Here is a 24,457-nt window from a genome sequence, read left to right as displayed (position 1 = left end):
GCTCTCTTTCAGATTTGTTTTCTTTGCAATTATTGTTATTTTATCTTTTGCTGTTTGACGGTGTTTTAATATTCATAAAACACAGATAGTTGCTTGGAGACAAGGAAAGAACTATGAGCTAGGTCATTTATGACTTTTGGATATGTTGCCCAAAGTCAGATTTTGCATATTGGGAGCCATAGAAATAACAAACCAACCAACCATGTATTGAAGTTATTACAAAAATATTCTACTGGGTCTGTGTACCCAAGGCCAAAGCTCCAAGTGCTTCTGTCTTTCAACTGTAATTATCTTCCTCAAGAAGGATACCTACTAGCCTAGAAACAAATGCTACTCTTTATTCTTTTCAAAAGCAATACGTTGGGGACACTATAGATAACTCCATACATCTTACTTGGGTGTTAAAATGGTTGTTAGGAATCCAGAAATGTTCTGTTTCTATAATGAGAATTAGTTGTATCTAACTGGTCAACATAGTGATATTTAATTTGTGTAAATCAGATTTGGTGTCCTCTCCTCTCCTCTCCTCTCCTCTCCTCTCCTCTCCTCTCCTCTCCTCTCCTCTCCTCTCCTCTCCTCTCCTCTCTTGCTCTCCCCTGCCCTGCCGTACATTAAAGAATCCTATAGTTTCCTATATAAAGTTTCTTATAGTTGGAATAAGTTCTATATTTAAATAGTGGCTGATTGTTTTTGTCAACTGCAAACACACTTTCATATTATATTAAAACAATCTTAATATAAAATAGAATTCCTAGTGATAAAAGTTAAGGGTGCTATTCATGGAAATAAACGATAGATATATGTCTTTAATGAAAATTCTGTTCATGAGTTTGTAATGAATATGTAATATATTACTTGAGAATTTCATATGAGTATTAAAACTACATATTAGCATTTAAATATTTCTATCATTGCATAATAACAAATTTCTTTAGAATATATCATGTTTATTTTGGTTACAATTCTAGTTTAAACGGAACAATGTCAGTAATAAAAAATAAAGGCAAAGGTGAGTGACACCTCCACACCCCAAAACAACCCTCTTAAGTGAGATCTGATGTGGTAGCATAGTGACCTTCTGCTAAGATGTTGGGGGGAAGAAACAATAAAACTTTAATTGGACACAATTTGTTATCTCATATGCAGTGAATATAAAATGTGACTGCAAATGCTAATTAACTCTAAGATTTAAGAAGTATTATTCACCCTAATATAGAAACATTAAATCTAATTTAAATTTTACATCGATCAAAATAAGGGACAACAAAACTTGAATATTGATATGGAAATATAAAAATAAACATAAATGTCTTGACTGATATATTATTTTCCAATTGTTTTCCAAAAATTGAAAAATAAAAATGTACCATATTAATATAATATCATATCTAATGACTATAATAAAATGTAGAATAACAACTATAATTATAAGTTTTATAATTTTATTTATCTCACATATTTTATGGCTAGATATCCAATAGAATTTTTTTATTTCTTGAATTATATAATCTTGAATATTGTATCATTGAACTTTATAGAATTCCCTAGGTTTTTTTAATGAAAGTTTTGTAATATATGCTTAGTGAAATACAGTGTTGAATTTACAATTTTATCCACATTTTTAAAAAAATTATGTGCAGTTTTTAGCTCTAAAAATACATAGTAAGATATCAAACTATATATACAAAAATGCATATATTAGACAAATATGCTAATTTTCTTAAAAACTGAAATAGATTCAATATAGAATAGAACAAAGTTTTTGTATAAATTTTATAAATAAATAAAAATGCCTGAATAGAAATAGAAAAATGAATTGACAGATTAGTTTATTTCTATTCTATCCACTGTTGAATAATATAAGTTTGAAGCTGTAAGTGCTTAATTACAAGTGATATCAAGCTTTACAGTGCCTGTATCTTAGGCTTTTAAACAAAGCTGAAAAAGCGTACCAGGGGATTTCGTTTATTATTTGCAAATTGGTCCATAAACATGTAGTAATTATTGATAAGGAAAATAACATGTTTGATTATTCACTTTCCACAAGGTGCAGTACTTTATTATATTCCCTGAATGTGTCTCGAAGTAAAAATGATGTTGACATTAGTAATTACTTGAATATATACGCTCACATTCATTATAAATTTTGCACAAGAAATTAATGTCAGGAATATAATTTGAGGTCTGCATATGTGAATTAAATATAAAAAACCCTGTTTTGTTTTGCAGATACAGTTAACTTTTGTATCTAATATGTGAAAGTAACATGGGAATTGTAGAAAGGGGAGGCATTGGGTTAGCCATGGCTATATGGCTTCTTAGAGCACAGAGCTACCAATTAATCATGCACAGTGGGCAATTTTCATGGGCCTGAAAATTCTCAGCTGTGCAGTAGCCTTTGTTGTCAGGTAGAGCAAGGGTGATAAAGTACTGACAACAGGGTGAAGAATGATTAGGAGCTACTGGCTTCAGACAACATGGTATGCAATGCAGTTTAAGAATAAAATTTGAAATGGAGGGCACTGAAGCAGTGCCATTTTAAAGTCCTTGACTAACCTTAGGAAAATAAACATTAATAAAAGAAGGGGAACTAAAAGCAAGGGTAAAAAGGAAGGAGAGTAACTTGATGTTCCTTATTCACAATCCCACAGTATCTCAGTACCTTTTTATTTTAGCGTAATTGCTAGTAGGAAAATTCACTAACCTTAAACCTAATATATTACAAGTTAAGCTGGTTGTTTTCTCTGGAAAAAAGCAAGTTCTTCGTGTTGAAAGCGCTGCACAAAGTATTGCAGCTAAACTATGTAATGCAGAAATATCTCAGGCCATAAATATTTAGCTTTCCCCTCAGTTAAGTTTAGGCACCACCACTAAGACATTCATTATCTAAATGAAATAGTTTTCATAGGAGTTAAAATAATATAAAAATGGCATGAGTGGAATTTCTGGATATATAATATGGCAAAGTAAAATAGCAAATGGACTACTTTAGCTCTGAAAATGTAGATGCAGTTCCAGAATGAGATTGCTGACATACAATAGAACCTCTGGTCACAACCATAATTTGTTCCATAACTTTGGTTGCAAACCAATTTGGTCATGACCCGAACCTAATTTTGGAAATTTGGTGCTTACAAAAAAAACCAAACCCCTCAAAAACCAAAAAAACAGTGCAGAAGGGAAAATCGGCTGTGAAAAAAAAATTGTAAATTTTTTGGTTGGAACCTGATTTGGTCATGGTCAGAAGTCTTCATGACCACAGGTTCTACTGTATACCACAGTCACAGTCACTTTCTAAGGAGATCTGTGAGAGGGTAGTAGCAAACAGTTCAGAGTGGGGTCAGTGGGTTTTGTCAGGCAGCAGCTTAGTGTTAAATAAACATTTTGACATTTCATGTTAAAAGAATGAATAGGAGCCATCATTATGTACTGACTTAGATTGAATGGGCTACTTGATAGAAAATAGAAAGCAAACATCTATTGCAGGGCTGTCAAACTCCTGGCCCATGGGCTGGATGCATCACTTGCTGGCCATGCCCACATCCGGTTTAGTCCCGATACATCACGTGACACTGCCATGACGACATGAGTTTGACACCCCTGTTCTATTGGGTTAACAGATGAAATTTTTGGGAAAAAATATGAATAAGTTGTAGAATTCTTCCCAGACTTAATTTTGTAACACTCCCTCCCTTATTTTTAGATGCAGCAAGTACTAAGGAATGTCTTAAAATAGCAAACCTCTGCCTCCATATGCAACTAGAGTTTTTTTTCTCTTTAGCGAATTATAGTAGGTTCTGCATGATCATGCCGAGGAGGCAGGTTTTGCAGGTTTGTCTGCTTTCTATTTCCAGCTAAATTCAATCCTAGATCCAGCAATAAACAAATCAATATATATCTCTAACAAGAAAATCCATGAGTATTCTGGAATTCATCTGAATCCATCATCCTAATAAGTAACCCATACCACAAAGAAAAGAATGAAAAAATAAAGAAAATAAAAAAAAATAGAATTAATTTTGTTGTTATATGACTTATCAGCCAGATCACAATCTTTTTATATTGGATCCAGTATGAAATTAGACATATCCTGTGTCAGAGATATGCTAGGAATATTCATTTTTATTGTGTCAGTCAACATTCAGTCTAAACCTGAGAAATTGTCTAGAACTACCATATCTGGGCTACAAAAATTTGGACAATCATTGAACTGAAGCTACTTCTCTTTTCATTAATCTAGCAATTGTGCAGATTTTGTAATTCAGATCTGGTACTCTTAAAATTAACTGCAGCAGAAACTGTCATTTAGAAGAGTGCTGGGAGGGGAGTTTAACTATACTGTAGATAACATATTAATATGATTCATTTGTTTGGAAAATGGCAATATAATATTAAAAAGCCCATCCTTGGAAATCAAGCAGCTTAAATAATGAATGGATGCTGATTAGTATGCAACAAATGTTATTTCTAAAGCTGTTAAAAATTAAAAATGGTTCTATGTCAATACTTTATCAGTAGGCAGAAACTATGTTGAGCCAAATGCAGCAAGTCTCAAATTATTACCCATATTTGATGTGTGAGATGAGCATTTCACTTTAGTTTTCAAACTTCATGGCAATTGATGATTGTAAGTACAAAGTGGCCAGTTCTGTTTATGAAGTTATTTCTTTCCATCTGATGTTTCTTTTAACCGTACAAGCATTTTATTATTTTTAATCAAATATTCATGAGGTACAAACATTTCTAACAGTCATTTGTGCATGTTTTCAAAATGATACGTGAATAGCAATCTTGCAAATATCAAAGAGAAATATCAATTTAAAGCGACAATTTAAGTAATTTTAAGCAATCCAAAGATATTCAATACTCATGCAGCACACAAGAAGCTATTTGAGAAATACCACATTTTCCAGATTTCAAGTGGTTTTATGCTTTCAAAAACAAAATAGGGGCATACTACTTATGATTTGAACATCATTTTTGTGCTCTAAAATGAGTACTACATAGGTCTATCATATCTTGGCTGGGAAAATACAGGCAACTATACGTGCAGCATAGAGTTAAAGTTTTCTTTACTTTTTTTGTTGACACATAGTGGTCATCTGGATATTTGCAGTGAAGGTATATTGTTTGTTTGTGTTAAATAGAAAAGGGAGGTATTGTCCAGCTGCTTTTAGTTAGCAACAGCTCTATCTATGCTAATCAGAAATAGGTCCTTAAAAATTAATAATAAATTAATTCCTTTGCTATCATGGTAACAGCATATTTTCTCTTCCAGCAATAGATATTTCATGCTTGGAAATTTGCTTTTGAGTATTTTATATATGAACCATGACATAATGCAATTTATTACTAATTTTGATTTAATCACAGATAATAAAAGCATAAAATGAATAAAATGAACCAAACATTATTTCAAGTCCCTTAGCATGTCTTTGCAAATGTAAAGTTTAGAATTTGGCTGCTCTTTACAGCAGCATACAATATATAATTATTTATATAGTGCTCTTTATCTTCTGAGTATTCTATTTATTTATTACATTTGTTAGATACTACTGTCAAATGAGTCCATTTATTATTACACAAAATTGTTTACAAAGATGTTGCATGTATTTTAATCAGATTGATATCAATTGTAATCAAAACTCATATTTGCATTACACAATTTCTTTTGAAGCCAAATATCAACACTAAGAGAACTAAATGTAGGAGATTACCAGGCTGAGCCTGAGGGAGGGGTCAAATGCATCATCAATCTTGAGTCCTTTCCAGTCCACTTTGAATACAGTTGACTCTTATATACCACCACTTTACTTTGACTGTTAGCAGTTCAGATTCTTGTAGAGAGCATTAGCATATAATAAACCTATATTCATTTGAAGAGCCTGGAGTCTTGATTTCTTGCACTTGACATTAAATTTCCAATGGACATTCTGATGTGTATAACACTCTGTGATTGAAAACTTGTTACTAGTATTTCTAACTCAGTGGGTACAACTAAATCTATATAGCGATAAAGACAAAGAGCAATGGGAGCATAGTTGGAAGTCTACCTTACATATTGTTACAAAATTAATATTAATTTTTCTCTAGAATTAGCCATTTATAAATAAGAGAATCTCCTTACAAAGATGTTTGGATTTTGTTTAGCATTTCGTCTCATTTGTCTCTTGGAATATACAAAGCAAAACTATGAAAACCTTTTGTTTCCATGAATATGGTTTTTATGTTATCCTGGCGGAAGTGCATAGGTAGCAGACAATAGACTTGAAACAATTATGCCAAGCCTTTAAAGCCTGGAGAAAATCCAGAGATACGTTTCACATTCAAGCAAACTGACTACTAGTATAAAGTAATATTTAAAATAGCTACATTAATTCAGTTACAATGGGCAAGTAATTTATAGAAGATATAATTCATTATAACCTTGAGCAATAATCTTCAAACTCAGTTATCTGCCAATACAATATAGTAATAATAGAAGAGGTTCTATCATATATCCTGGTTGTCCCTATTAGCATATCTGAACAAAATTTGCTGCCATGCAGTACACTAGGGAATGCTTTGAATATATATGGGGGGGGGGAGAAGGGGGGGGGAGAAAAAAGAAAAGAGGCCTGTATTTGAACATTGTCCCATTTTATATGGAAATGAAAGTTGTTTTAAAAAAGTTAATATGGTTATAATTAGGATAGCCAGATGGTTTGCTGTTGTTTTGTACACTGAAGCATAAATATCCTATTCTGGATATTTCTCATGCTGAGAAACACACTATGCACTCCGTCTCTGTAATCAATTGGTATTTCATCACTTACTTCAATGGAAGTTAGACTATAAACATTTTCAGATATACAGCTTGCAAATAAAATATTACTTCATTAAAGTACGTGATCTGACTTGCATTCCACATATACATTTTCTTATTCTTCATAAAAACACATAAATACAATATAAAAACAATTAAAAAACTTATTCTAAAAGCCCAATAATTAAAAATATAAGAATAAAACCCAATTTAAAACCCATAAATTTAAAATCTAACTCAATCCTGCGCAATTAAATAAGTATGTTTTAAGCTCGCGGCGGAAGGTCCGAAGGTCCGGAAGCTGACGAAGTCCGGGGGGTAGTTCGTTCGTTTTGAGCTACACATTTGCACCCCTGTTACAGATATTAAAAAGAACAAAAATTCATAATATGTTTATTTACCAAAAGGTAAATACGCTTATCTATTTGCTCTGTTTAGGGCTTACAAAATGAAGAGACAGTAATTCTCAAAGTATGGGTTACTAAACTACATGATACCTGGTAGATAGGTGCCAGAGTGCAGTTACTAACAGATAACCAGGCTTACCTTATGAAGCCTCTGTGTTCCTTTTGCTTATAAACAAATTATGTTTGCTTTTCAAGGTGTCTATGATCTCATTCTCACTTGGCAGAGGAAATTACAATGAAAGGAAAAGGGAGACATTTACAGGGAAGACGAAATGGCAGACATCAAGGATGGAAGGAAAGTTTGTAAAGCAAGGAAGAAGTGGTCCAGGACTTCTTAGTAATCTGAGAAACATCTTAATCTGATAAATATCTAAGTAGAACAAAACAAAAGACTGTATTATTTTTTAACAAAAACCATGATTATGGCTATTCCAGGAATATGGGTTTTTAAAGTTGCAGCATCATAACACTAACCTATGTAATAGAGCTCATGGTTCTCAACATCTGAATATCATAAACTTGGAAATCTGCCCTAAATAATACAATTTAATTAAGTTTAAATTAAAAGTCTTAAGGAATGCAATAGTTTGGGAATGTAAGGGAAAAAATATGGAAAAAAGGTTTAATATAAAGAATTCCCTTTGAGCTGGTAGATACTTCTTGATAATAAAAGGTTAGAAAATTTGCTCCTGGCTGCATTACTCAGAGAACTGACAACATAGAGAGAAAGAGTTTGATAGTTATCCCCTTGAGTGTGGATGATAGTGAAAGTATTAGTTAGAGATTATTGGGGTTTTTTTCATTCAATTCCCTTTTCTTAATATTGCTAATATGGCATATAGTTAATTAAAACAATATTAAATAACAGTATCCCTTAGCTAATTAACAGGTATTAGTTGGAATTCTAAATTTACTAGCCACACTTGTGTTAGAATTGGGCTGATTTGTTCTCAGGTTTTCATCTAAATAAGCATACATTTAAAAATAGGGAATAATCCATAATTTATTCAAAATATGAATAATATTTTGAAAATATTATTCAAAATATGAATAATAAATCAGTAGCATTATATGCTTAATTCTCAGGCAGCTACTGATAGCTTTGTGCAAAGCATTAAAAATGTGTTTTTCTCCCACCCCCTGACATTGAAGTAGAAAATTGTGAACCTATTTTTTGAGTGGTGTAGATATGTGTGCTACTTGAGACAAGATCTGTTTGGTTTTTTGTTGATGTTTTCATTGCTGATTTTAATTTGTTGTTTTCTTCCTATACTAAAGATGTGTCCATAGAAATAGATATAAAGCTAAAAGATATATTCTCAGTTTTCCCCTTCTCTGACTGGACAATCTGTACAACTCAGCATGTGAATTTGTCAGGGTTCCATGGATACAAATATTGATCCCAGCTAAATGGACTCTGGGCATTTTTTCCTATTGTGACTAAAGAAGTCAACTTTTCTAGACAGAGCAGAAAAAAGTTTTGTTTAGCTCTAATGTACAGGACAGTTTAACAATTCTGGTCTAATTTATGAGTTGTTAAACTGTCCTGTACATTAGAGCTAAGCAAAATCTTTTTACTGCTTTGCCTAGAAAAGCTTGATTTACTAGATAACAACCAGTGGTGGTATTCAGCCAGTTCTATCCAGTTCGGGCCAACTGGTAATGGTGGTGGTTGGAGACTCCGGCCACCCACCTGGACATCATCACATCCGGTGGTGGGATTCTGCCAGTTTGCACCACTTCAGGAAAACCGGTTGTTAACTGTCTGAGCAGTTTGGCAAACTGGTTATTGGAAGAAATCATTAGGGCAGAGAACCGGTTGTTAAATTACTTGAATCCCACCACTGCTGGAAGATCCTGTGCATGTGTGGAGGTGGCACATGCAAGTGACGGTAAGTGAATACCACCTCTGATAACAACCCAGGGAAGTTGGTGGTTAATTGGAAAGGGGCTAGATTATTCTAGCTAATATTATCTACTGGCCAAGCATTGCGTAGGACCTATAGACTTTTTTGAAAAAGATAATACTCTTAGTGATGAACTTCTGGTCCCAGTTGTTGCTGTAAGTTGTTGTATTCTTTTTTACATCACTAGGTATTAGTCTGAAATTCAGAGTAGAATTTCATAGAAGATAGTATGCTAAGCTCCCCATTGACATATTTGAAATTTCACAGATCAGAAGCTTTACAGTGTGTGTGAAATTAAATACTACACATTATAAATGGCTGTCTAATTTCCAAGATGTAGATAAACCAAATCATTCTTTCCGCAAAGGCTGCTGTTTTCTAGATGATAAACTGCACTGAAGTGCAATACAAGCAAGAAAAAAAAATAGCAATTGTCTTATTTTAATATTGAACAAATAAACCAACTTCTTCCGTTTTACTTTTAACAGTCTTAATCTTTAATTCAATTAAACATTGTTATAGGAATTGATTTCTCATCATTATAACAATCCACAGATTTCTTCAAAGCTTTTGTAGATACAATAAGAAATAATGCACCTTGTATATGAAATTTACATTCTCTTTCCCTTTCTTTGTACTATTCATCACGGTTGTGGAATATTTTAGTTCCATGATATTTTTGTTGCCAAGAAATCCTTTATATTGCTATATGATTCCATCCTTTCTTTGAGATGTTGATGACGTTGTATTTTGTTGTTGTTAGTTGCAAAGTTGTGTTGTATTAAGTTGTGTTGCATTTTTTCCAGATCTGATCAGATAATTGTAAAATTATTCCTAAAGAAACTTATTTGGCATTCACGTTATTATGATGTTGGTGTTCTTAACCTATATTTAATCTCTCACATTGTGGATTTTAAAAAAAGAATTCTTAGGAGAATAATACAATTTATTATTCTGAAGATTACAGTCTGCTGTTTTAATTTTATTGTAATTTTTCTTAGATTTGTATTAGTTTCATTTCTGGTATAGTAAGTGACATGATTAGCAGAAAGCCTTCAAATAAACAAATGCAAATACTGTGTTGTTTTCATTTATCACAATACTTTAGGAAATTCTGGTTATGTAATACTGGGTAGCTAGTATATGTTTAATATTTTTGTTTGATGTTCTTAAAATTCTCTTTTTCAAACTATGAAGTTAAATTTGTTTTACACATGTGGTGTAAAACATTCTCAACTCTAAATTATTTTTTTATATTTTACAATTGCAGTTGTTTCTTGTCACTGCTACTGGTGGCTGCTGTGGTCTGGAAAATCAAGCAAACCTGTTGGGCTTCTCGACGGAGAGAGGTATGAATATTATTTTCACTTTTTTTCCTCCTTTACTCAGAGAGAATTCTAAACATGCAATCTGCCTATCATGCTTGTGAAATGGATGATTTTTTTAAAAATGCCAGAACATCACATTTTCTTTGCATATGGAAATGTAGTTAGTTTGGTATATGCTACACACTTCAAAAATATCATTTCTATATTTGAATTGTTCCTTTTAAATTATGCCTAATCTTGATATTTCTCAAGATGACAAATATCTGCTAATTTGAAATGCTTTTTTAAAAAATCGTATACACTTTTATAGAACCACTTGTTTTTTACTTTTAGTCTATTTATTTCAAATGTATAATTTATTACTATATTAAATATGTGGTGATGGAATTTGAATTTCCCTTGTTGAAATAACAGTCAAAGATTTAAGCTTTTGTGTATCTGTATATTTTTGTATATACTGTATTCTCTTTTCATATACGTAGAATGAAACTGGATTCAATAGACTCACCTCTGTCTCTCTTTGAATTTATCCCCGCCCTTCCTAACATTTCATGAAAACAGAAAACTTGCTAGAGATTATTAATTCATCATACACTTCAGATATTCTACAAGATTCAAAATCATGCAGGAATTATATAATTCCTACCAACACCCACCAAGGTGGGATGAACAAAGGTGATCACATAACACAGTTTCAACAGATTAGTCAGTGAAATCACTGGGTCCAGGGGACGTCCGGTTGGACTTCCTTCCATGGCTCCGTTAATGTGCCCATCGAAGTGGTACCTATTTAACTTCTTGAGTTTGCCTGCTTTCAAACTGATAGGTGGGAAGGAGCTGGCACAAATGATGGAAGTTCATCCCATCACACAGCAGGTTTATTCTGATATTTAAGTTATGTGCATATCTTTTTATAATAATAATCATTTTTAATTTTTCTACATTTTTATTTATCTGACATTCTTCATTATGTCAGTTTTCATTCTAGATATTTACGATTCTAATTTTTCATTGTGAAGTTAATTCCTCACACAACACAGTTTTTTTTCTTCATAGAGAACTACAGATAGTCCTCAACATACAGCCATAATGGAGCCTCTCCATTACAGTGGTATGTCCTGAGGGTTATAAAACAGGTCAGTTTATGATTTGTTTGTAGTGATCATTAAGTGACTATGGTGGTCATAAAATGAACCAACGGTTTGCTATGTGAATGGTTTTGAATGGTTTCAAAACTGCTATAAAATGTGATCATACTAATGTGGGATGCTGAAAATGGCCGCAATACCACCATGTTGCTAGGCACTCAAAGTTTGGTTATGTGACCATGAATGGGGTCTGATGTTCAGAAATTTGGATTGAGGTCAACCAGTTGCAAATTGAGGACTATCTGTATTTCTTTTTCTGGGAACTTTCAGAAAGAAGGTACGCTAAGAAAAGAATGTAAGTTCTCACAAGGAATGGGTTGTACTTTTTGTGGAGATGGGTCATAAACTCGCATCAAGAAGATACAGTAAATTTATTTCTTCAATAGGGTGCAGTAGGAAAACACTTTAAGTGTTGATAGATACTTTTAACAGCATTTAGCACCAGTTACATATAATCAGAATAAAATTGTGCTGTTAATTAATTATAAGAGACTACAAAAATATTTTACTTTATGATTTATCTATTTTTATACCTCTGAAAAGACATGTCTTTAAGTTAATATATTCCATACCCTTTTTGTAATTTTTCCAGTAATGTTTGATTACTGTAGAAGGGTAATAGTAATAATGTAATTTATCCATTATCTTAATTATTTTAATTAGGTCTATTTATAATATTCTTAATAGAGAGAAATTAATAGTATTTTGGACTCTTGAAGAAAATATTTAATCTCAAGAAAATTGATTTACAAATGATATATTGATGTACAATCAAGGTCTAGCACTGCTTAATAAACTTTGAACAAATATTACACTAGAAAATGTGATGCTTTAAAAGCGTACTAATTCAGAAATTCAGCCTTCTTAAAGATTCAAATGGAAGATCATCTTCAAGCTGATTGGTGACAAGACAATATGGTTTTCTTCTGACACCTGGTATTTATATGTAACCTTAAAGCAAACCAATTATAACTTTATGAACAACCTTCATCCCTTTTGGACAGATTATGTATACCTAATTTATGAAGGTATACTACTACTCTTGTGTGATCTTTGGCAACACACCAACTTCAAGATGTAACTTTGGTTGCTATATGTGTTTACTATCTGTCGGTATATCTAGCAAGAACATACACACATAAACATTTATATTTAAGGGTACTTCCTTTGGAAAAGGACTCAAAAATAACTTCTACCATTACCAAGGAACTTCTGAGCCTCCAAAAGTTTTAACATGGCTGGCCATACAAATCTTTCAAATAAAAATAATCTAACTTTATCGTTTTGCTTAAAATTTATATAATTCTGATATGATAATAAACTCAAATAAAATTTTAATTAATCCTAAGAAGTGTACAGCTATATTAGATAAAAATAATAATTCAACGTTACTATTTATTGTATGTAAAAGGCTAAGCAATAGTTGTGGAGAAAATAATAATTCATGGAGTCTGTTTAGCCCTTCCTCAGTTTCACACCAGTACAATATAAAAACATCAAGACATACTTGATGTACTAATTTATAATAGAATAAATTAAGAGAATTATTAAATGAGAAAAAGTGGGACAAAATGTGTGCAGAAAATTAATTGATGGATACACTTTATCCATTTGAAAAAACAATGTCCCTTATTGAAAACATTCGGGTCAAATCCAGCAGGCATATTAAGTCTAACATGTAAAAAATATGTTTCATGTACATGTGGAGATGCATACTGTTAAAAGCAAGAATAATGTAGCTGGGCTGCCCATATATATCAGAAATGTGTTATATAATAGGAAACTGGTTAATAAATGGTTCATTTTAGCTTAAAGACAAGTGCTAAAGCAGGCAGACTTCTTGCTTCACATTTTTTTTTTCTGAGACTGATTCAGGGAATTTTCAGAGCCAAACTCTTCATTTCATTGCTTGCCATTTTTTCTATGCAATAAGTAGGCAGATATCCAGAAACTAGTGTTTGCTATCAGAAAACAGAAAATTTTATGTGTTGTTATGTAATAAAATGTTGGTGTTCACTTCTCATTCATTCAATATTGCAGAAACACAAGATTCACATTTTTCATAATGATAAAATTGATAGATAGCAAAAGTAAAAATTTGAGGTACGGTCTTTTTGGTTGGTTTTTTGCTTTCTGCTTGAGTTTTGATAAATCAAGTATACTTATATACAGGAAAAAATAAATCATTTTTAATTACTGGAGATTGTGAATTGTAGAGTTTTGTTCCTCAGTAGTACAAACACTAAGATCTACTCACTATTATTAATAAATTTATATGCCATAATTTTAAATCATATACAAATTTTAAAAATAATTTATTGCAGAAATTGTTCATTTCAGTAAAGATTATAACACAATATCAGTGACATTATACAAAAAAGGCTTTGTTGTATGTATTAATTTATTTACTAAATAAATATTGGCACTTTCTATTTTACATTAACGCTCTGACTTTATAGATATTTGCTGCAAAATAATTGACACTGATTTTAAGATACAGTATTACAATTTTAATTATTATTTAAGACGTTTCAACTGTTTGGTACTGAAAATTGAACACGTATTATATTCCAATGAACATCACTGTTACATTTGATTTCCTGATTGCCATTTTACCTTTTCAAGGAATTTTTTTTAACATCCTTTATAGTTTGCTTGCATTTTTAGAACCTTGATTAATTAGACATCATCCATTTGACGAAACTAGTTTGCTACTTGATAGAGTAGGGATGCGGTGGCTCAGGGGCTAGGACGTTGAGCTTGTCGATTGAAAGGTTGGCAGCTCAGCGGTTCGAATCCCTAGTGCTGGCGTGTGACAGGGTGAGCTCCCGTTACTTGTCCCAGCTTCTGCCAACCTAGCAGTTTCGAAAGCACGTAAAAATGCAGGTAGAAAAAATAGGGACCACCTTTGGTGGGAAGGTAACAGCGTTCCGTGCGCCTTTAGCATTGACTCATGCCAGCCACATGACTACGGAGATGTCTTCGGACAGCACTGGCTCTTTGGCTTTGAAACGGAGATGAGCTCCGCCCCCTAGAGTCAGGAACGACTAGCACTTATGTGCGAGGGGAACCTTTACCTTTACCTTAGAGTAGTATGTTGGCAAACATAGAAAAAGATAATTTTAAAAAAATTTCAAAAGTAGGCGAACCATGTGGTCATGCACCATTTAAGACATGTTGACTGAGTGCTGGGTTAAAGCTATCAGCCAAACCAATTAACATAGATGGATACTACACCTTTATATCCCTTGCCATGTGCTACTGGATGCAATAGAGTTTTTTTTAGTGTGCATTTAACATCTGACCTTTTAGAGAAAATTAAAAAATGACAAATTGAAAGTTTTTAGACGATGTTTCCTGATAGAAGTTTTTCCTTTGATATTATTGGTCAGCTTTCTGTTTTATTATTTTGACTACATTGCTGAACATATTTAATATGCTCCTCTCCTGCAATTAGACTTATTTTTCTAAGATGGGTTTTTGTTAAATCTCAACTGAAGGTGCCTTTGATTTTGAATGGCTGGTATTATGATAACCAGAAAATAGCATCTCTAAATGCGGATAGCCATAAACGTAGCTGGCAGCAATGTATTGTTATATGGAATCTGTGTCCTGCATATTTAACATATGTTTCTGGTAAGATAATATGACTATAACTTTGTGAGACTAATGGTAATTGGTGTTCTTCATGCAACTTACAGATCTGCAGATATATCCAGTTAACAAATTTAAAAAATATAGCACTTCGATTTATTTCTTAAGAATGTTGATTCAAAATTCTTCTTTGATTTTACATATTGTCAGGAACAATATATATTTTTAAATATAGAATTTTCTTATTTTATAACAATAATAGATAATAATAACCATAAAACCACAGTGAAATTTATCTTCTCAAATAATATTCTGGGAAATAAATATGAGACTCATAAAAATATGAGTTTTGAAAATAGTTAACTGAGATTTATTATACAAAGTTAATGACAATTTAGTTACATAACTGATACTTTTCCAGTCAAAACCACAATAATAATTTTTCCTTTATTTATTCTCCATGCTATTCAGAGAAAGCTATTTTTTAGAATATGGCATTCCATGAATCTATTGGGCAAAATAATAATATTGATCAAGAAAAATGTAATCCTTGCGGGTTTTTTTGTGTATGTGTCAATACTTAAAGTATAATTATGAAGTGATACGTGTATCTAAAAGATTGGAGCTTAATATTTTCTACTGAACTATTTTTCAGACTGTTGACCTGAACATTCATATAAAATATTTTCTTCTAGATCAAGATTTCAGGACATTTAAAAGTCCTATTAGATAAAGTAATGTTGACTTCTTATTCTAATATGTTATAGTATGCTTTTCTTTGGAGAGGCTTAATTAAAGGTGAAATGGAATTAAAACACTGATGCATTTAATATACGGCTATATTATTTAACAGTATGTTTACATATTTGAAGGTTCTTCTCTAATATTATACCCAGGCAATTTCTATTTAGGAAAGACTGCTTCTAATACTTCTTTTGAATCTTGTTGGTATAGACTGGTAATTAATGATGAATAATTTCTGATCTTACCTTCTTACATTCCCTAAGTTGTTTTAATATCACTATCCCCCCAGAAGAAGCACTATTTATCTTACAATTTTAATTTAAATAAGAAACAAAATTATACAATTATATGAACAGAAGGAAATAGGCAGCCAAACAATTTAGCAAAGCTATTTATTGGTGCAGATTGCTAGAGGTTCATCACTAATTCCCCAGGCATTGGATATGAAACACTCCAGTGCACAAAGTAATATTTATAAAATGTTGAAGTCTTTCAGTGTATTTCTTCAGTCTTGCTGTTTCCACTTTTAATCTCTTCTCAACCTTCATAGCTTGCAACAGCCTGTTGTTATCACTATAGTCAACCAGAGGTTCCATGCATCTATAAATGCAGGTAATGTGCCAAGGGTAATGTGCTAACATTTCCAAGGGAAATGTGCCAAAATGTATATTTTGCTTCTTCCAGTCTCCCCATTGCTATCCCTTCCTTGTCATGTTAAGGTAACAAAAATGACCAATACTGATCAATATGCTACCACCATAGCCAAGCATGAGATCATTGATGGTGGCTTGTCAGCTGCAAGGAAGGGGAAGAACCAGGGATCTAGGAGGTGGAAATTGTCACCAATGCAAAACTCCTAACATGAAGTAGCTCAGAACATAATTTTTTCAATTTAAAATTTGAAGCAGTACATGTAAAAAAAAATCAACAATGACAGTAGATAGCATCATAGATGGCAAAAGTGGGAAAGAGTTTTGCTGTGGTAATATTTTTATTTATTTATTTTTGTCACACAGTATATATAAGAATAAATATGACATAATTATACAATATATAAGCATATATATGAGTATTAGTTGTAATAACTATATTAATTGGCTATAACGAAGGAAAACAATAGGACAGGAATGGTAGGCAATAGAGAAGATGAATAGTATAACTCAGGGCTGTCAAATTCCCAAACCATGGGCTGGATGTGTCACATGGTAGCCATGTCCACGCCCGGTGTAGCAAAGGGGGAAAAAGCCCTGATACATCACGAGACGCTGCTATGATGATGTGAGTTTGACACCTCTGGTATAACTTATTAATATAATTATATTGAATTATATTAATGTTATACTTTTAATCTTCTCTATTCCAGTTTGTTCTCTTCCAAATAATTTTAAATTCTGTAAGGCACAAGGAACCAGAACAATACTGTGAGATGAACAGAATTGCTTTTTTGTTGTTGCATGCCTATTTACAAGAATCTTGCCTTGACTGACTACATTCTCTTGGAAATGTCTTCATAAAGGCATCAGGAATTCCTGGGGGCAGGATCTAGGTGAGGTGTGGCTTCCATCCCTTCCTTTTCTGCAAAACCTCCCAAATTCACCAGTCTTTTTCACTCTTTTTTAACCACTTTAACTGGAGATTCCACCATAGATTCTTGCTTCTTGAACCTTCTCCTCCAAAGCAATCACATTTCAACCTTAATGCCAACCTTATGTAGTTTTGCAACTACATAGCAAAAAAGGCTTTAAAAGTTGTAAAACTAATTTTACGCAGCTTCTTTTCCAAAAACTCTACACTACTAACTAGAGCATACAAAACATTATGGCCGAGGCAGGGGGCCGCATGATTCTTCGGGAGCACGTGTTCAATGTTTAAAAGCGATCACGTGCTCCGGCCCCTCAGTCCTCACTCGTTCCCCGGATGGTCAAGACCCTCAGAGCTTGGGTCTTCGGCTGATGCTTTGCAATGCCCGGTCCGTGGTTAACAAGGCTCCCCTGATTTGTGACCTTATTCAGAGGGAGTCCGCGGACATTATGGGCGTTACGGAGACCTGGTTGGGCACAGAGGGGGGTGTACCCCTGGTAGAACTGTGCCCTCCGGGTTTCCGTGCATTCCATCAGCCGAGGGCCCAAGGTAGGGGTGGGGTGGTGGTGGTTGTGATTAAAGAGAGTCTGGAGCCGAGGGAGTCCACTGTACCTCAGATAGCTGGTTGTGAATCCCTCCTTGTGAAGTGGGGCCATCGGAATCAGATGGGGCTGTTGATCACGTACCTGGCTCCTTGCTGCGTGACTACAGCCCTACCTGAGCTACTAGAGGTGCTTGCTGGCGTGGCGGTTGAGATTCCCAGACTTTTGGTCTTGGGAGATTTCAACCTGCCATTGGCCGGCTTGTCATCAACGGTGGTTCAGGAATTCCAGGCCTCCATGACGGCCTTGGACCTGATTCAGGTAACTGATGGCCCTACACACATTGGGGGAGGCGCGGTAGACTTGATTTTTATCTCTGGTCAGTGGGTAAATGATCTGGATTTAGGAGATATAGTGAAAGAACCGGTGTCATGGTCAGATCATTTCCTTCTTCGCCTAGACTTTTGGACCGCCACTCCCCGCCGCAGGGAGACGGGGAACGTTGGTTCCGTCCCAGGCGCCTGATGGACCCGGAGAGGTTCCTAACGGAGCTTGGGCCGTTTCCTGAGGATATTACCCACGGCACGACTGAAGAACTGGTTGCGGTTTGGGAACGGGCCGCGGCTGGGGCTTTGGACCATGTCGTGCCTTTGCGGCCTCTGACCCGGCATAGATCTCAATTGGCTCCCTGGTTTTCTGAGGAGCTGAGAGAGATGAAACGCCGGCGAAGACGCCTAGAGAGTATTTGGAGGTCCAGCCGTTCCGAGGCTGATCGGACACTAGTGAGGTCTTTTACTAAGACCTACCTAGTGGCAATGAGGGAGGCGAAACGTTCCTACGTTTCCACCCTCATTGCATCGGCAGATAACCGCCCGGCCGCCCTGTTTCGGGTGACCCGTTCCCTCCTTCAACAGGAGGGACGGGATGACCCCCTATGGGGACAAGCTGAGGAGTTTAACGGTTATCTATACGATAAAATTGTTCAGCTTCGTGATGGCTTGGACCATGATTGCGATGATCCAGCCGAGATGGCGGAGACACGTCTTGTTGAGGTTATTTGGGATGAGTTTGATTCTGTGGCTCTCGAGGACGTGGACAGGTTGCTGGGGAAGTTGCATGCAACTACATGTTTACTGGACCCGTGTCCTTCCTTGTTAGTGCTGGCTGCTCAGGAAGTGACACGAGGCTGGCTCCAGGGGATTATAAATGCTTCTTTAGTTGAAGGGGTCTTCCCCGCCGCCTTGAAAGAGGCGGTGGTGAGACCTCTCCTGAAGAAGCCTTCCCTGGACCCAGCTATTTTGGGAAATTACCGTCCAGTCTCCAACCTTCGCTTTCTGGCGAAGGTTGTAGAGAGTGTGGTTGCATGGCAGCTCCCCGGCACCTGGAGGAAGCTGTCTATCTAGACCCGTTCCAGTCCGGCTTCCGACCCGGCTACAGCACGGAGACTGCTTTGGTCGTGTTGGTGGATGACCTCTGGAGGGCCAGGGACAGGGGTTGCTCCTCTGCCTTGGTCCTATTAGATCTCTCAGCGGCTTTTGATACCATCGACCATGGTATCCTGCTGCGCCGGTTGGAGGGATTGGGAATGGGAGGCACCGTTTATCGGTGGTTCTCCTCCTATCTCTCCGACCGGGCGCAGACGGTGTTGACAGGGGCAGAGGTCGCCTCGAGGTGCCCCACTTGTGGAGTACCTCAGGGGTCGATTCTCTCGCCTACCCTGTTCAACATCTATATGAAGCCGCTGGGTGAGGTCATCAGTGGTTTCGGGGTGAGTTATCATCTGTACGCTGATGATACTCAGCTGTACTTTTCCACCCCGGACCACCCCAACGAAGCGGTCGAAGTGCTGTCCCAGTGCCTGGAAGCTGTACGGGTCTGGATGGGGAGAAACAGACTCAAGCTCAATCCCTCCAAGACGGAGTGGCTGTGGATGCTGGCACCCCGGTACAGTCAGCTACACCCGCAGCTGACTGTTGGGGGCGAGTTAGTGGCCCCAAAGGAGGTGGTTCGCAACTTGGGCGTCCTCCTGGATGGACGGCTGTCCTTTGATGAACATCTGGCGGCCGTCTCCAGGAGGGCCTTTTACCAAGTTCGCTTGGTCCGCCAGTTGCGTCCCTTCCTTGACCGGGATGCCCTATGCACAGTCACTCATGCTCTGGTTACATCTCGGCTGGATTACTGCAATGCTCTCTACATGGGGCTGCCCTTGAGGTACACCCGGAGGCTGCAGTTAGTCCAGAATGCAGCTGCGCGAGTAGTAATGGGAGCCGCTCGAGGCTCCCACGTAACACCACTGCTCCGTAGTCTGCACTGGCTTCCTGTGGTCTTTCGGGTGCGCTTCAAGATTCTGGTTACCACCTTTAAAGCGCTCCATGGCTTAGGACCCGGGTACTTATGAGACCGCCTGCTGTTACCGTATGCCTCCCACCGACCCGTACGCTCTCACAGAGAGGGTCTCCTCAGGGTGCCGTCCGCCAAACAATGTCGGCTGGCGGCCCCCAGGAGTAGGGCCTTCTCTGTGGGAGCATCGACGCTCTGGAATGAACTCCCCCCTGGCCTACGTCAAGTGCCTGATCTTCGGACCTTCCGTCGTGAGCTAAAAACATATTTATTTACTCAAGCAGGACTGGCATAATAGTTTGATTTTATATTGGGGTTTTATTAATATTTTAAATTTTAAATTCATTTTTAACTATCAGCCGTTTAGTAATTGCTATATTTTAATTTCTTTTAATTGTATATATCTTGTATTTTATTTCTGGCTGTACAGTCCTTCGGGAGAAGGGCAGTATAAAAATTTAATAAAAATAAAAATAAAAAATAAAAAAAAATAAAAATTTGCCAGACCTATTCTTGAATACAGCTCATCCGTCTGGAACCCATATCACATCTCTGACATAAATACAATAGAATGCATCCAGAAATATTTTACTAGAAGAGTTCTTCGCTCCTCCGAAAACAACAAAATACCTTTACCACCAGGCTTGAAATCCTGGGATTAGAAAACTTACAACTCCGTCGACTTCGACATGACCTGTGTTTAACACACAAAATCATCTATTGCAATATCCTTCCTGTAAAAGACTACTTCAGCTTCAATCGCAATATTACAAGAGAAAAAATAGATTCAAGCTTAATGTCAACCACTTCAAACTTGATTGCAAAAAATATGACTTCTGCAACAGAGTTGTTAATGCTTGGAACTCATTACCTGACCCCATAGTCTCTACTCAAAATCCCAAAATCTTCAACCAAAAACTGTCTACTATTGACCTCACCCCATTCCTAAGAGGACTATAAGGGGCGTGCATAAGAGCACAAAAGTGCCTACTGTTCCTGTCCTATTGTTCCCTTCATTATATCAAATTATTATAGCTAATGTATATTTTTTACTTATATATATATATATATATTTCTTCATGATATGTTTTTTTTACTTATGACAATGTTTGTGTATACTGTTGTGATAAAATGAAATTAAAAAAACACCAAAAAAACAAAACAAAAACAAAACTGTTCTTTGAAACAGTAGTTCTTGAACAACCTCTTCCTATTCCTCAGACTGATCTATTCTGCTAGCTTCTAGCTTAATGGCTTAAAGATGCCTAAAATGTCAACAGCTAAAGCTTAGATGACATGAAACATTGTGATTTGTCTACATATTTGAATTTTCTCTGAAATAATTTTAGATTTAGCTAGGGGTTTATAATAAAAGTGGAAAAACATAAAAGTATGATCCCAAATCTTGGTACTGTTGTTATATACAGCATTAATTTTACAATCATTTCAGCTATGTTTTTATTAATGTTTTTAATTTAAAAAGTATGCTACTAGCCAATAGTGACCTAATGGCAAAGCAATAGAGAAATAGAAGATACATTCTGTAATATATGTGTAAAACAAGGAAAACAAATATAATGGATTAATATGAATTTCAAGCAGATACATACAAATACATTAATAAAAGCATAACTGCGATGATTGTAAAATTAATGCTGTATATAAAATACTCTCGTACCACTCTGCATAGCTTTTTTTAATTATTGAAAAATATGTGCTTGAGGAACAATCTTATACAGTACATGACCTGTGTTTGATGAAAAGCTGTAAGGGCATGCCTTATTCCTTTTGCCCTCCTTTTATTTTTGATGAGAATAAAATTAGAGAAAATCCATTTTATGCCGTTAGTAAAAAGTTAACAAAGCATTTTATTGCCACCTGGCCATCTGTCTGGCTTAAATAGTGATTATTATCTGGGATGTTGTTCTTTTTCAGACTTGATATACATGCTTATTCCATTATTGAAAGGAGCTTTCCTTTCTCTAGATAACTTGCAGTTTCTTTTCAACTTTGTTTACACCTGAATTAAGGTACTATTGTCCAGTTCTTATAAGAGTAAAAGGAAAATGGATAATTTCTTCATGAAACAACTATTTACAGTTAAAGTAACTGTGCTATCTACAAACTCCACCCTGCCCCCCGGCCAATAGCAATATTGCCAGAGCCAGGTTTTAACTGGTTTTGAATGAGCTGGTAGTGAAGACGACTTGCCGATATTAAACTCTTCCTTCACTTCATGCCAGTGGCAACATCATTCCCATGATTATTTTGGAAGGAAGGAAGCCTTCAGGGTTTTGCATAAGCTCTCATAAAGTTCACCCAGTTTCATTTTGATTTCCTATTTCAGTGTTTTAATTAATGCTACCATAAAAAGAGAATTTGTTTTGTTTGTTATGTACTTAAAGGGACGGTTATTAATCAGGGACTATCCATTGAATCTTTTTAGCAGTAAGTTTAGTTTTGCTTGCCAAATTATAAAACTCTCAATAGATGATCGAAATACATGCATGGTAATCATGTAAAGCTATTCATCTATTGATTGAGATATGTGATAATTATGAAAATCATAACCATTTCATTTTCCTATGAATTTGCATTTTTCCTTGAAGTCTGTTTGTCATAAAAATTATCAGTTATGTCTTCCAGATAGAATGACTGATTCCCAATTTTTGCATGCAAAAACATGCAAAATATGAAAAAAGGTGAAACATGCAAAAAGAGAAATAGCGTGTTCAATCTTCTAAATTTTGCAGTTGCCCAGAATTATCAAGGACATTATTTTAAACATATAAGGAGATACAAAATTCATTGTCAAAAAATCAAATGGACAGAAAAAGAAAACTCGAATAAAAATGACTAATTCTATTGTAGTCTCATTATGAAGCATAGAAATGGGTTATTATGAAATTTTCCAAATAGGTTATTTAAGTTGTGTGGTTTCTTGTCTTGCACTGTTTGAAGTGGAATAGTTGTCAGTTTTACACACAGTGTGTCTTTTAATATATTCTTTGGAATTTCATTTTAACATTTTTTCGGTTTGTCCTTTGAACACCTGATTTGGGATAAGCTCAGTTTTCACTGCTCATTATACATTAAAGCAGCAAAATAGATTTCAATGAATAATCATCTCCCCACTTTCCCAAACTTTTTATTATTTTAACATTTATTAAGTTGACATGCTAATCCAAACATAACTGACTCTGAGTGTTTTACAAAATATATAACATTGTATTATACATAATATTCATGATATTTTATGTAGTCAAATATATTTTACTTTTTCCCATTCACCTGATTGATTGAACATTTCATGTTGCTATTACAGTTTTCAACAGACACATGAAAAATTATATGGTGAATGACGGAGTCTATGGGACAGTGCCATATATTATCTTGATATTAAGAGCTTGTTGCACCCACACAAAAAAAACACACTAGCTAGTATATCTTTTAAGGTTGTTTGTTTTCCCAAATGACAGGGTTATTTTGTGTATAATGGAATATTTTGGACTGGTATATATTTTAGCACTGCATTGCATACACACATACACACACGCACACACACACACATACATAATTTCTTATATTTATGTACTTATATTAGTGTAAGCAATTATGTATTACATACATATGTTTCTTTTTTTTGCATTTCTAAAATTAGCTCCATTCAATTAATAATTGAAACCTAATTAAAAGTCATTTTTACAATTTTTTATTGTTGAAAACAAGCTTCTGAAAAAGAATTGTATTTAACTCTTTAAATTGTTTAGAATATACACATGTCATAGGTTTATATGGTATGAAACTGTTGTATCTTAACAAAAGTTCTTGTCTGAGGATTTCCGATATAAAATAGTTGTTGGGATATTGTTTTATTTGAACAAAATGACATCTGAATATAGATTATTTATCAGCATGTTTATATTCATTTCTAAATAAATTTCACATTTGCCTGAGTTTCCAAGTTTCTTTAAAGCTATAAAATATATAATGAGAGTTCATTCACTGACATGTTATGTGTTCAACATAAAGATTGTGTATTTCTCTTTTAATGGATCCAT

At 34.9% G+C, this 24,457-nt stretch overlaps 1 protein-coding gene across 2 annotated transcripts in view; it reads left to right on the top strand.

Moving 5' to 3' along the window:
- ATRNL1 (attractin like 1) overlaps positions 1–24,457 on the top strand; it is a 618,957-nt gene that overhangs the window by 249,095 nt on the left and 345,405 nt on the right. For both annotated transcript variants that reach the window (XM_058187058.1, XM_058187059.1), the window contains exon 26: positions 10,390–10,468. In XM_058187058.1, coding sequence (XP_058043041.1) covers positions 10,390–10,468 — 79 coding nt within the window. The remainder of the gene's footprint in view (positions 1–10,389; positions 10,469–24,457) is intronic.

This window comes from Ahaetulla prasina, chromosome 6 (assembly GCF_028640845.1).
Source record: "Ahaetulla prasina isolate Xishuangbanna chromosome 6, ASM2864084v1, whole genome shotgun sequence".
Classification (NCBI taxonomy): domain Eukaryota; kingdom Metazoa; phylum Chordata; class Lepidosauria; order Squamata; family Colubridae; genus Ahaetulla; species Ahaetulla prasina.
This window is presented reverse-complemented; position numbering and strand designations above follow the sequence as displayed.